General features: G+C 44.0%; 1 protein-coding gene across 2 annotated transcripts in view; it reads right to left on the bottom strand.

The window, feature by feature from the left end:
- Nucleotides 1-5,145: 5,145 nt before the first annotated feature.
- The window catches only part of LOC134348155 (RCC1 and BTB domain-containing protein 1-like), a 70,084-nt gene continuing 62,132 nt past the window's right edge, over nt 5,146-13,097 (bottom strand). Inside the window, exons 6-10 of one of the 2 annotated variants that reach the window (XM_063051108.1) lie at nt 12,558-12,748; nt 11,910-12,036; nt 11,668-11,819; nt 7,652-7,782; nt 5,146-6,031 (exon numbers count right to left, since the gene is read on the bottom strand). In XM_063051108.1, coding sequence (XP_062907178.1) covers nt 5,891-6,031; nt 7,652-7,782; nt 11,668-11,819; nt 11,910-12,036; nt 12,558-12,748 — 742 coding nt within the window. In that variant the 3' untranslated portion in view covers nt 5,146-5,890. The remainder of the gene's footprint in view (nt 6,032-7,651; nt 7,783-11,667; nt 11,820-11,909; nt 12,037-12,557; nt 12,749-13,097) is intronic. The other variant, XM_063051107.1, reaches the window with a different exon arrangement.

Genomic DNA, 13,097 nt, shown 5'->3' with positions numbered 1-13,097 from the left:
GTCATTTAGTTATCTTAGGTACGTTTTATCAGTCAGTCGGGCTTGTCCTGATAGCATTTTGTCCGGTAAGATGCCATGGAACATTCGGGAGAGATTAGTGGCATCCAATTTCTGGGAGAACGTGGGTTTTTGGGGGTATTTTTGTGGGAGCTGAGGGAGAAGTGAGGTGCAGAGAGGAACGCAATGGACGATGCTTACGGAACCCTGCCCGAAGGAGAGACACTGTTGTGAGAAATTCTTTTGTGCAGACAATTGGTTCCACGGAGGAAGTGCCAATACTTCTGAGTTAGCCAGTGAGATCGTAACGGACTTCGAGGAAAGTTCGATTCGTGGCTGGTGTCTTCCGCGTGGAATGTGGGTGCAGTGTTGTGAGTGATTAAACCGAAGCACACGACTACACAGCAATGAGCTCCGTTTATGTGCACATTCGGATGGACCTGCATGGACCTCGTTTCTGTTACTGTTTGTTAAAGTTGAAATATTTGTAAATAAACTTCCACTGAAAGTTTGTGTCCGTGTAAGTTTCGTTATTTCCTGGTGAATGATAACTTTTGCATAGCGCAGTGTTTATACAGCATTCACCATAATCTTCCTTCCCTTAATGGAACATTCCAACTTTCCTGCTTGTGCTGGACCCGAATCATTCCAACCCCGGAAATGTGTTGCTTATTGGAAAAAGCTGTCCCAGGCATGTTGAGTTAATCGGAGATAGCCAATGAGCCTAATTTGTTACGAGCCACTGGAGAGGGTTACGTACCAAATAGCTCATAACTCTAGAACAGATTAAACACACCCACCCACCACACCCTTCCCAAGCCTTGTAAAAGTCTTATGAAACGCTGCTGTACAGATTCCTGACGAAGGGTCTCGGCCTGAAACGTCGACTGCGCCTCTTCCTATAGATGCTGCCTGGCCTGCTGCGTTCACCAGCAACTTTGATGTATGTTGCTTGAATTTCCAGCATCTGCAGAATTCCTGTTGTTCATTATACACCGTGCAGGTTTTAAGTTGTTTTTATGGGTTTTTTTCTTTTTATACTAGTCTGGTAAGATATAGTTTTGGCATCACCAATATCTATAATTAAATTTAAAGGAATTACTGGAATATGGTTCCAGCAAGAAATTCCTCCGCCAAAACTATGGTATAATTTGTCACCAGGAGTTGACACAGTGGATTTAGACGATAGCGCTGCTTCCTTTCCAGCTCCGGCAACCCGGAAACGATCCGTGTGGCGCTGGCACGTTCTCCCGGTGACCCACGTGGGTTATCCACAGAACGTAAGTTGGTAAATTGCCCCTAATGTGCAGATGAGCGGTAGCAATGAGTGGAGTGGAGTTGGTGGGTATGTGTGGTAAACCATATATGTATGTATGTTGTAACTGGGTTAACTGTCTGGACACACCCCTCTGCTGACTGCTCCTGTGGCTCCTCCCACAGACCCTGAATAAAGGCTCCTGCCACAGTCCAGGACAGACATACAGCATGGACGTGGATCCATTTTACTGTTAATAAAAGCCTTTCAGTATTTACTCTACTTCCAGTCTTTTGGAGTAATTGGCAGTGCATCAGTACGCGAAGAAAATAATGCAGGTTTTCGTAAATAAAATGGCAGAGGCGTTTTATGTTTAAGAGAAACTGTAACTACGCCTTTTATTGTAAAGCCAGATGCAGAATATAAAGCATGGTAAGAAAAAATACAGCAGACCAGCCTCTTAAAGTGAACTCCAACTCAACGTCGATGGTTGTGCATTATGCATATATTTCCACTCGTTACATTAGCTACACAGAAATCCTACCACCCTGCCAGAATTTACCAAAACCAGCACCGTGAGCCTGGCCCGAGCTTAGATGGTGTGCAACATGGCGGACGAAAACAACCGAGCCGGAATGGGGTGTGATGTAGCCTGACATCGAGGTTATGGGCCATTGCAGCCCAGAGGGCTGATGTAAACTGGAGACCGTGGTCAGAGGAGCTATCAGATGGGGTGCCAAACCGCGCAACCCAGGTGCTGACGAACGCTCGGGCCACATCTCTGGCTGTCGTCGATGCTAGGGTGATGACCTCTGGCCTCCGTGGTAACAAGGTGTACAATTAAGAGGACCAACCAGGTCCACGTGGACATGGTCAAATTATCGCTCAGGGTGGCAGTGGTGCCCAAACATGACGGCTAATTTTTGCCCGCTGGCACAACACAGGCTGCACTCCAATCACATCGTGCCACACAATCTTTAGAGCAACCAGTTTCTCTGAGGTCTTAGGGCTCGGATGTGAGAGGCCGTGAATGGAGTTAAAAACAGTATGCCTCCAGTTTGCGGGCACTACGGAGCAAGGACAACTCGTTGAGACATCACACAGGGAAATAAGAAAGAACAGCTTTCCTGAACTTAATGCAGCCAACCGCAGGCCCGTAACTGCTGATCGGTAAGCCTGGACGTCTGGGTCAGTAGCTTTGCCGGCTGCCATGCCGACACAGTCAACCCCTATGTGTACGGCCTCAATGGCTGGCCGTGAGAGGCAATCAGCCACAGCATTATTTTCCCCTTGCTGTGTTGCCTTATCAGTTGTGAACTCTGATACGTAGACTCTGAAAGGTCGCGTTGCTGTCGTGCAGACCAAAGGTCTGATATTTTGGCCATCACATGCATGAGGGGTTTGTGCTTAATGAATGTTGTGAAATGGCATCCCTCTAGAAGAAAACAAAAAAAAACCAGACAGGCAGATAGAAACTGAGAAGCTCACGATTAAACATGCTGCATTTCCTTTCAGGTGGGACAGGGTGCTCGTTGAAGAAGGCATGCGGCTGCCTGCCACACACCGCCGAGCAACTGTTCACGCACAGCACAGTCTCAAGCGCAGTAGTAACGGCTCTAGGTGAAGAGCTCGTTTGGTGTCATCAAATGCTCTTGGTCGTGTCCGCCGACCTCTGGGTCACACCCCCCCCTTTCTTTCCGGACCTCCTGTCCCATGATCCTCTCGTATCCCCTTTTGCCTATCACCTGTCCAGCTCTCGGCTCTATCCCTCCCCCTCCTGTCTTCTCCTATCATTTTGGATCTCCCCCTCCCCCTCCAGCTTTCAAATCCCTTGCTCACTCTTCCTTCAGTTAGTCCTGACGAAGGGTCTCAGCCCGAAACGTTGACTGTACCTCTTCCTAGAGATGCTGCCTGGCCTGCTTTGTTCACCAGCAACTTTGATGTGTGTTGCTTGAATTTCCAGCATCTGCAGAATTCCTGTTGTTTGTGATTGAGGGTATTGCCTTTAAGCACACTATACAGGGGGGCATAAGTTCAGCAACTCACCGAATGAAGCTGTGATAGAAATTCACCGTTAAATAAAGACTCAGTATTGTTAGTAGCGTGGGGTGGTGGGAAAACCATAATAGCAGAGACTTTTGATGGGAGGGTTGTACACACTGACTGCAGATAGGCAATGGCCGAGAAAGTTAATGGTTGACAACCCAAACTGCATTTATCAGGGTTAATAATCAACCCGTGTTGGCTTAAGTGCTCAAAAAGTGTGCGGAGATGTGATACGTGTTTGGATGTACTGTCAACAAGTATGCCATCCAGGTAAACAAAAAGAAAAAAACAAGCCTTTTAATACAGAGTCCATCAGCCGTTGAAAAGTCTGTGCTACATTTTTCAGACCAAACGGCGTGCACAGAAACTCAAGCGGCCAAACGGGGTTATCACAACCGTTTCAGGAATGTCATCCGAGTACACAGGCATCCGATGGTAGCCCCTAAGTAAGCCAACTTTAGAAAAAAGTTACTTTTCCAGCTAAACGTGCTTGGATGTGTGGGACTGGGTAACAATCGGGTGTGGTGGCCTCGTTAATCACAACATGGGCGGCAACCACAATCGGACTTAAGGACCATGTGGAGGGTGAATGATGCCCAGGGGCTGTTTAACCTACGTACAATGCCAAGTCTTTCCATGTTGGCAAAGTCAGCCTTTGAGGTTGCCAGCTTTTCTAGGTCCAGTCTTCGCACGCGAGCGTGGACTAGTGGGCCACATGTGGGAATGTGGTGCTTGACTCCATGTTTTGTGACCGTAGTGGGGAATGTGGGAATGTGGGCTTGGTGAGGTTTGGGAATTCAGCCAGTAGTCGAGTGAACTCACACACGGTGGTGTAGGCGCTTGACAGAGTCGTTGTGGGGAACTTACTGGGGGACCAGGGTAATGACTTAAAGTCTTTGTGCACACAGTGCGCCGAGCAGAGGTCTAGCCTCTTTGGCCAGGATGAAGTCCCACGTATAACGTTGCCCACTGCAACAGAGTGTCACCCATCATGTCCCGTAAGTCTGGATCCTGCTGCTGTTGGCGGCCTCCAATGAGGTTTCATCACTCTTTGCCTTCTGATCAATAGGATATGGGTGGCAGCACACTCATGTGAGCACCCGTGTCACACAAGAAGCATTCAGGATGTCTGTAATGAACAGTAGACAGCCCTGGCAGCTGGAACCCTCACTGTTCAGACCTCTGATGCCCTGACGCGCTGGCACTGTCGAAACTGCAAGGCGGTCGGCACATCCTCGTGTTCCTGCCAAAGCAAGTGTGGGAAAAGCACAGACCCAGCATTGTCTGTTTCACAGCCATGGGTGTGCATGTGTTCGAGGTCCTGCTGACCAGGATTATTGAAGCAGGGAAAAGAGAAGGGATGATACACCTCTGCCTGGCTGAGTGTGAACTATCAGCCATTTACTACATGAAGAATTCTTTAAAAATAAAACAAGGATTGTGATTTCCCAGGGGAGACAGCATGTGGTCCATTAGCTCCGAAGGCTTAGGAGTCCCCCAAGCCAAGCAAGGAGAGGAACTGTTAGGTGTGCTCAGACTCCAACAGTCCGCATGTCATAAAGGCGAGTCTTCAGCGTGCGACACTTTTTGTGTTCAGGCAGGTGCACTCTTGCTGCCGTGGAACTACTGAGCGACGCTACTGCGTAACGTCTGGTGCTGCCTGCGGAGATTTCTCGCAGCGCAAATCGGGGCTTGGCTTGTACAAACCAAGCATTGGCATTCTGCTCCCAAAACTCCGGCAGTTTCAAAGCAACTGCGTTAGCCGATGTGTTGAATAACTCTGGAATCGTCCTACAGCAACGGGGTTACCAATGTAGGTTTTCATAAATAAAGCGGCAGAGGTGTTTTACGTTTAAGGGAAACCATAACAACTCATTTTATTGTAAAAAAAACAAACGTAGAACATCAGGCACGGTAGAAACTTCAAGCCATAACGTCATCACACCAGACCGCATCTTAAAGTGAACTCCAACTCCATGTCGGTGGTTGTGAATTAAAATATATTTCCACCAATTATATTACCCTACAATAACATGGATTGAGGTGGCCAGGATCTGCGTAACAATATTTACTCTTGGTTAGCAGCATACTGTCTCTCTCCATGACTCCAATTCATACAGACCAACCTTAGAATTCTGTTAAAAAATAAAAAATGTTACTGTTCTGATTGCCATGGCTACTTCTTGGGGAGCCTGCCAGCCCTTTGTTAAGTTAATGGAACTGAGATCTCCTCTTCAAAATGAGTAGTAGTTACTATCAGACAATTGTCAAAAAGGGGAGCCATTTAGCATTTACTGAAAACAATTTTGCAAAATTTATTCACAACCATTTCTTTACAGCAAAATGGTGCATAATTATTCACATCCAGGAAGCTAACAGAAATCAAACAATAAGCCGTAATATTGGTGCACGTTTTTGTGAAAATTGGATTAAACACACCCTTTATGTCCACTTTATTTGTACTGTTCTGGCAGAAGTAGAATTCTATATAACTGAGCTGGCTCAGGGATTACACAAGCATTCAGTAAATGCTCAAGAAATCATGGAAGGAATATATTTATAAAGATAATTGAGCACACCAACCCAGCAAATTCAGTTCCTGAAGGCTCCACATTTACTAGCCCTTCCAATAACTTCTTTCAAGAGATCTCCATCCATTTGCCAAAATGCGTCAGTGTTGGTCACAGCAGTCAAATGATTCACACAAAATTTGAAACAAAATTCTTCTAAATCCTACGAAGAAAGCAGAGAATCAAATGATGGTAATACAGGGAACATTGGAAATATTTTGAGAGATCATTTCCTAGATTAAATATTGCAGAACAGTTGTACTTTACAGATGTACAGAGAGTCAGGCAAAGAACATGATGTGACAACTTGCATGTCTTTGGGATGTGGGAGGAATGAAGAGCAGAATGAAAGAAGTACAGTCACAGACTGCACCAGATTCTGGACAGAGCCTAGGTTGCAGAAGCACTACCTCTTGTGCCTCTGTGCTACCCAACGTCATCCAAGACTATGCTGCCATTATCTAAACTTGCACCAGGCTATTGTATTTGAGGTGTAATGGCTCCTGATTAAATAAATAAATGTCTTTGGAGTTGTCAATTCTCCTTTTCTCTGATATAATCCACACTCCTTCAGTTCCAATAATAATCATGATCTCACATCCCAAACCACTAAACTCTAACTTCCTTCTCCAAGTCACACTTCATTTCTTCTTTTAAAAAAATCGGAGCATTTTTTATTTCCCAGCCTTCATATCTATAATTAAATCGTGAGCAGTTTTGGCTCCTTATCTAAGAAAAGATGTGCTGGCATTGCAGAGGGTGCAGAAGAGGTTCACAAGAATGATTCCAAGAATGAAAGGCTTAAGGTATGAGGAGCATTTGATGTCTCTGGGCTCGTAATGCTGGAGTTTAGAAGAGTGATGGGGGGGGGGGGGTGATTTCATTGAAACCTAGTCAGCATGGCTTTGTCAAAGGCAGGTCGTGCCTTACGAGCCTGATTGAATTTTTTGAAGATGTGACTAAATACATTGATGAAGGTAGAGCAGTAGATGTAGTGTATATGGATTTCAGCAAGGCATTTGATAAGGTACCCCATGCAAAGCTTATTGAGAAAGTAAAGAGGCATGGGATCCAAGGGGACATTGCTTTGTGGATCCAGAACTGGCTTGCCCACAGAAGGCAAAGGGTGGTTGTAGACAGGTCATATTCTGCATGGAGGCCAGCGACTAGTGGTGTGCCTCAGGGATCTGTTCTGGGACCCCTACTCTTTGTGATTTTTATAAATGACCTGGATGAGGATGTGGAGGGATGAGCTAGTAAATTTGCTGATGACACAAAATTTGGGGGGTGTTGTGGATAGTGTGGAGGGCTGTCAGAGGTTACAGCGGGACATTGACAGGATGCAAAACTGGGCTGAGAAGTGGCAGATGGAGTTGAACCCAGATAAGCGTGAGGTGGTTCATTTTGGTAGGTCAAATATGATGGCAAAATATAGCATTAATAGTAAGACTCTTGGCAGACTGGAGGATCAGAGGGATCTTGGGGTCCGAGTCCAGGTATCTTATCACCTGGAATGGTGTAAAATCTTGTTTGGGAATGTTCTATAAAGCACAGGCTGAATTTTACTGCATTAAAAACCCTATAGAAACAGGATGCTTCTGTTCAAAAGTAGGTGAGAAGCCATCTCTACTGATCTAAGTCATCGAAGTGAAACTCTGACCTTGTTTCTCACCCTTGCACAACAGCATGCTGCCTGATCCAGGGTATTGGAAACATTTTCTGTTTCCTTTACTGATTTCCAGCATCCGCAGAATTTTGTTTTGAACATTTCATGAACTCTCACCTTAGCATCATATCGTACAGCTGCCGAGAGCAACAAAAATGCGTTCTCCACACTAATGTCCCTCTTGATTATCTCCTGGCACAGCTTCTTCACCCTTTTTTCACAGTAAGATGTAGCCAGATCCAGAAGGCCTATGAACAACAAACTCAGTCAGTACTGTAAAACAATCTGTGTCAAATTCAACTTGTGGTAAACCAAACCATAAACTCAGAGCTAGGTATCTTGAGGTTGCTTCCAAGAAGTTACAAATCATGTACACCACAGCAGGCTACACTGAAGGCTATATTTTGACAAAGGTTAGATCTGTTCTGAGTGCAAAAAGAAACATATAAACAGAAGATATCACCAAGCACTGAGAGAAAGGATAGTATACATCACCCACCATATTACAATGACATACTGCAAAATTACATTTAAGCGTTGGAGTGGATGTAAAAAGAATTTGCAAAAAAGTTCAACACATGCAGTGCAGAGATAAGAGATGACAAGGAAATGAGATGTGTATATTTAGATTGTAAGCAGAAGACAGGAACAGAATTAGGTCATTTGGCCTGTGGCGTCTGCTTTGCCATTCCATCATGGCTCTCATCTTGCTAAGCAGGCCACCATGAACTTGTCAAAGGCCTTCTGAAAATCCAATTCAACAACATACACTCCTTTGTCTAACTTGCCTGTTATTTCCTAAAATAATTCCAATATATTTGTCAGGCAAGATTTCCCTTTAAGGAAACCATGCTGACTTTGGCCTTTTTTTAATCATGTGCCTCCAAATATCACAAAACTTCATCCTTAATAATGAACTCCAACATCTTCCAAATCACTGAAGTCTGTCTGTCTGTGTCTTGTTTTACGGCGGTTGGAATTTTTAACTAGCCTAAAAATTCCTTTCTTTTCTTTCCCACCCTTCTTAAAGATTGGAATGAAAATGCAATTTTCCAGTCCTCTAGATCCATTCCAGAAACTAGTGACTCTTGAAAGATCACTACTTAATGCCTCCACAATCTCTTCAGATACTTTTTTCAGAACCCTGGGATGTAATCCGTCTGGTCCAGGTGACTTATCTACCTTCAGACCTTTCAGCTTCCCAAGCATCTTTTCTTTAATAATAGCAACTACACTCACTTCTGCCTCCTGACACTCTTGAATTTCCGTCATACTTCAGGTATTTTCCACAGTGAAGACCAATGGAAGATACTTATTGACTTTGTCTGCCATATTTGTTCCCCAGTACTACCTCTCTAGCATCATTTTCCAGCAGTATGATATCCACTCTCATCTCTACTCTTTAAATATCTGGAAAAAGCTTTTGGTAAACTTTCTAAGAAAATGCTTTGAAATAGGCAGTTTTGAGTGTCTAAGTAGTCCAGGTCTTTAGGGCCAAGAATCAGGAATTTACAACAATCTTCTGTGCACCAGTGCACATGTGACACACGTTTCCATCATGTTACTGGTCAAATTGAACACAGAAGACAAACAATGGGGCTTAGTGGGAGGAGTTGACTATCAGAAGGGCTCTAGGGGTAATGGTGAAGAGCATGAAGACAGACCCACTGCAGATGATTTTCTGAATGAGAGAGAGTGGCCACGTTCAGCTGGACAATGAGAGATGATGGAGGAGAGCAGTTTCACTGCCATCACAGAAACATGATTGGAATACTTGAATATAGAGCTGTGAGAAAGGTGGATGTGGATTTGGGAGGCAAATCCATCTGGAAAGGAAGGGGAGATTGGAGAAAGGTCAGTAGTTCATTGGAAATTCCTTAAACAATAAGTAATAAATGCCTGCAATCATACCAAAACAGAAAAGTGATTATTAAAACAGCTAGGTAACAGACTGGCAGAATTGGGATATGGAGGATCAGTTTGCTTCTGCTGTCCATACTCTTTCTTCTCAAGCGGTGGGTTATTAGGTCAAGCCTCACACCATGATCTGATGATTCATTATACTTCTGAAAAAAACATTCATAATTGAAATTCATAAGACAGAGAGCAGAATTAGGCTTTGTGGCCCATTAAGTCTGCTCTGCCATGCAACAATGACAGGAATTTGCAAGGGTTGATTAGGAGACATTGTGAGTAGGTAAAGGGATATCTAGAAAGACTTTCAAAAGTAAGATAGGGAAGTTCAGGGGCTGCGTGTTTCTGTTAGAGAAGCGGTCCCCAACACTGGGCCGTAGAGCATGTGCTACCGGGCCACGAGGAAACGATATGAGTCAGCAGCACCTTTCCTCATTCCCTGTCACGCACTGTTGAACTTGGGAACATAGGGTTGTCAACTGTCCCGTATTTGCCAGGACATCCTGTATATTGGGCTAAATTGGTTTGTCCCATACGGGACTGCCTTTGTCCCATATTTCCCCTGCTGAGGTAGAGCGTTCCTATGAAACATTTTGTGCCAAAATGGCGTAAAGTGAAGAAGCAATTACCATTAATTTATATGGGAAAAATTTTTGAGCGTTCCCAGACCCAAAAAATAACCTACCAAATCATACCAAATAACACATAAAAACTAAAATAACACTAACATACAGTAAAAGCAGGAATGATATGATAAATACACAGCCTATATAAAGTAGAAATAATGTATGTACAGTGTAGTCGGGAAGATGAAGGCAAAACCGATTTGTGGAAAAAAATCAGCATGTACGCGCATGCGCATGGCTATGTGCACGTCACGCATGCGCGTACAGGCTATGTGTACGTCACGCATGCGCATGGCTATGTGCACGTCACGCATGCGCATACAGGTGCCTGTGTAAGGTTTCATGGTCATGGTAGCCTCTCCTGGGGTAAAGTGTCCCATATTTGACTGCTACTTCTGTCCCTTATTTGGGAGTGAGAAAGTTGGCAACCCTAACAGTAAAAGACACGTGGAGGTGAGTTTAACCCTACTTGAACACCCCCCACCCCCAATCCACAAGAATATTGACAATATTAAACCGGTCCGCGGAGCAAAAAAGGTTGGGGACCCCTGTGTTAGAGTAAAGGGCAACACTGGTAGAATTAGGAACTCTGGCTAATGAGGCATACTGAGGTCAGGAAAGAGGAGCGATATGTCAAATATAGACGGCTGGGATTAAGTGCTTCCCTTGAGCAGTATAAGGGATGCAAGAATACCCATAAGAAAACTAGGAGGGTAGTTAGGGGACATAAAAGGATCAAACTCCAGCTGTGATTAGTGGAAGAAAAATCATTTTGTAATGCACTGGTTAAGATTTTTCCTGCTATGCTGTAGGTATTTCATTACAGCGGTTCTGTAAGAGCAGTCTGTTCTGCTTTCAGCCTGTTTGGATTTGAGTTGAGATGAGGGGCTTTGTTGTTCAACTTGGGAATGTGGTGTCAGCCAGTCAGGGTGGTGAACTGGGAGAATGCTGGGCGGAGAGGTTTTTGTGACAGACACTGGTGTGGATCGAGGTGTTTTTGGCAGGAGCTGGGAGGGGACGGAAGGGAAGATAGCTGAGGATGCCGTCCCTGTTGCACAAGGAGTTTTGTGCAGATGATTTGCTTCAAGGAGGAAGGGACAGTACTCTCATGGAAGAGCCCATTTGTTTGAAATGAATTTCGAGTGACATTCAGAAGGTGATATGTGCTTTCACGCAGACTGAAGGTGAGTTAAAGCCAACTTCAAGATGAGCTCCAATTTATGTGAACATTTGACTGTTTAATTATGATGAGCCCTTTTGTTTTTTACTTTCTTTTCTTTAATAACAGTTTGGTTAAGTTAACATTCTTAAATACACTTTCTTTATAATTGGATGCAGTATTCAGTCTGTTATTTCTTGATGACAGGCAACTGCATGGGAGCAGTAAGTTACACAGCATTCACACAATTCGGTGTTCAGGTGGGCGAAACATCCCAACCTCGAGAGAGATGCCCAATAAAAAGGGTTTCGCTTTCCCGTGCCACCTCAAGCAGCATTCTTCTTGTGAAACATCAGCAAACAAACTAATACTGACTCCCATAGCTCTAACTTCAACGGCAATCATTGAGCAGTGAGCAGTCACGCATATTGTACCTACGGCATCCTCAGGAGGTAGGTTAACAGAGTCTGTGTAAAGGTATTCGAGGAAGGCACGGTAAACTGGATAGCTAAACTGGTTGATTTCAATCACTTCTTTCTCGTCCTCACTCCAGTAGGACTGGAACATAGTCCGGAAATGTTCACACCTGGAGTTAAACAAAATAAACATTTGCAACAAATTTTACACACCTTAAATTCCAAAAAAAAAGTCACTGGATGAATTTTCAAAGCAGTACCTAATTTTTAGAATAGCTTTATGAACATGGATGAATTTTCCTTCCACACAGAACTTTAAATCTGACGTTTCCAAACTGTCAAACTCCTTGAGCAGAGACTGGGTGACTGTCAGGTGATCATCTTCTTCTATAGAGAATGGCATGAGACGACACAGTTCAGTGTTCCACAACTAAATAGATAAATACCCTAACAAACTAAGTCTGCCTTCAACAAATTTGTCTGGGGAAAGCTTTCCAAGTGTACTGAAAACTCATCTAAATAAAGCTCAACTGAAAACAAACAGGAAAAATTAAGGCACAGAAATCTAATTATTCATAATGCAATAATAAAAGAAAAAATATTAACTAGAGGAAATAAATTGAAATAGAAAATGCAAAAGAAAAATGAGGTTTAAAAAAAAAGTAACAAGAGGGAGAACATCTGAACTTCATGCAGACAGCACCCAAGATGTGGTTGAGCCTGGATTTCTGACACTACTATCTGTACCATCACGTCACCCAACAATGCTACTAATTCCTTTTGGGAACAATTAGTTACTGGACCAAAATAATTAACAGGTCCAAGATAAATGCTATATAATTTATAACTCAAATGTAAACATTTCAGATTTTGAGGGTGTGCCTTCCTCTAATTCATCATGAGCTTACCAACGTGGAGGAGACGCCACATAACTGCTGGGCTCGCAAAGCAAGCAAACACATCATCTGTGCAGGAGAAATGTGTGAGGTGCGGGACAGTCACCGATTGTCCACGACATAGGCCCCACATGTACACTTGACCACTCTGGGTCTTTGCAGCTGAAGTATTAGTGGGATGGCAAGCTGCAATCTCTACAATCCTACCAAAAGAAAATAAAGAACATGAACTGATAGGAAAGCAACAAAGCACAACATAAACACGAGAAAATCTGCAGATGCTGGAAATTCAAGCAACACACACCAAATGCTGGGGGAACGCAGCAGGCCAGGCAACATCTATAGGAAGAAGTACTGTCAATGTTTCGGGTCGAGACCCTTCCTCAGGACTAACGGAAAAAAGAGATAGTAAGAGATTTGAAAGTGGGAGGGGGAGACCTGAAATGGTAGGAGAAGACAAGAGGGGGAGGGATGGAGCCAAGAGCTGGGAAGTTGATTGGCAAAAGGGATACAAAGCTGGAGAAGGGGGAGTATCATGGGATGGAAGGCCTT

The sequence above is a fragment of the Mobula hypostoma genome, chromosome 6 (assembly GCF_963921235.1).
Source record: "Mobula hypostoma chromosome 6, sMobHyp1.1, whole genome shotgun sequence".
Lineage (NCBI taxonomy): Eukaryota > Metazoa > Chordata > Chondrichthyes > Myliobatiformes > Myliobatidae > Mobula > Mobula hypostoma.
Note: the sequence above shows the minus strand (reverse complement) of the source record. Positions and strands in the feature narration are given on the sequence as shown.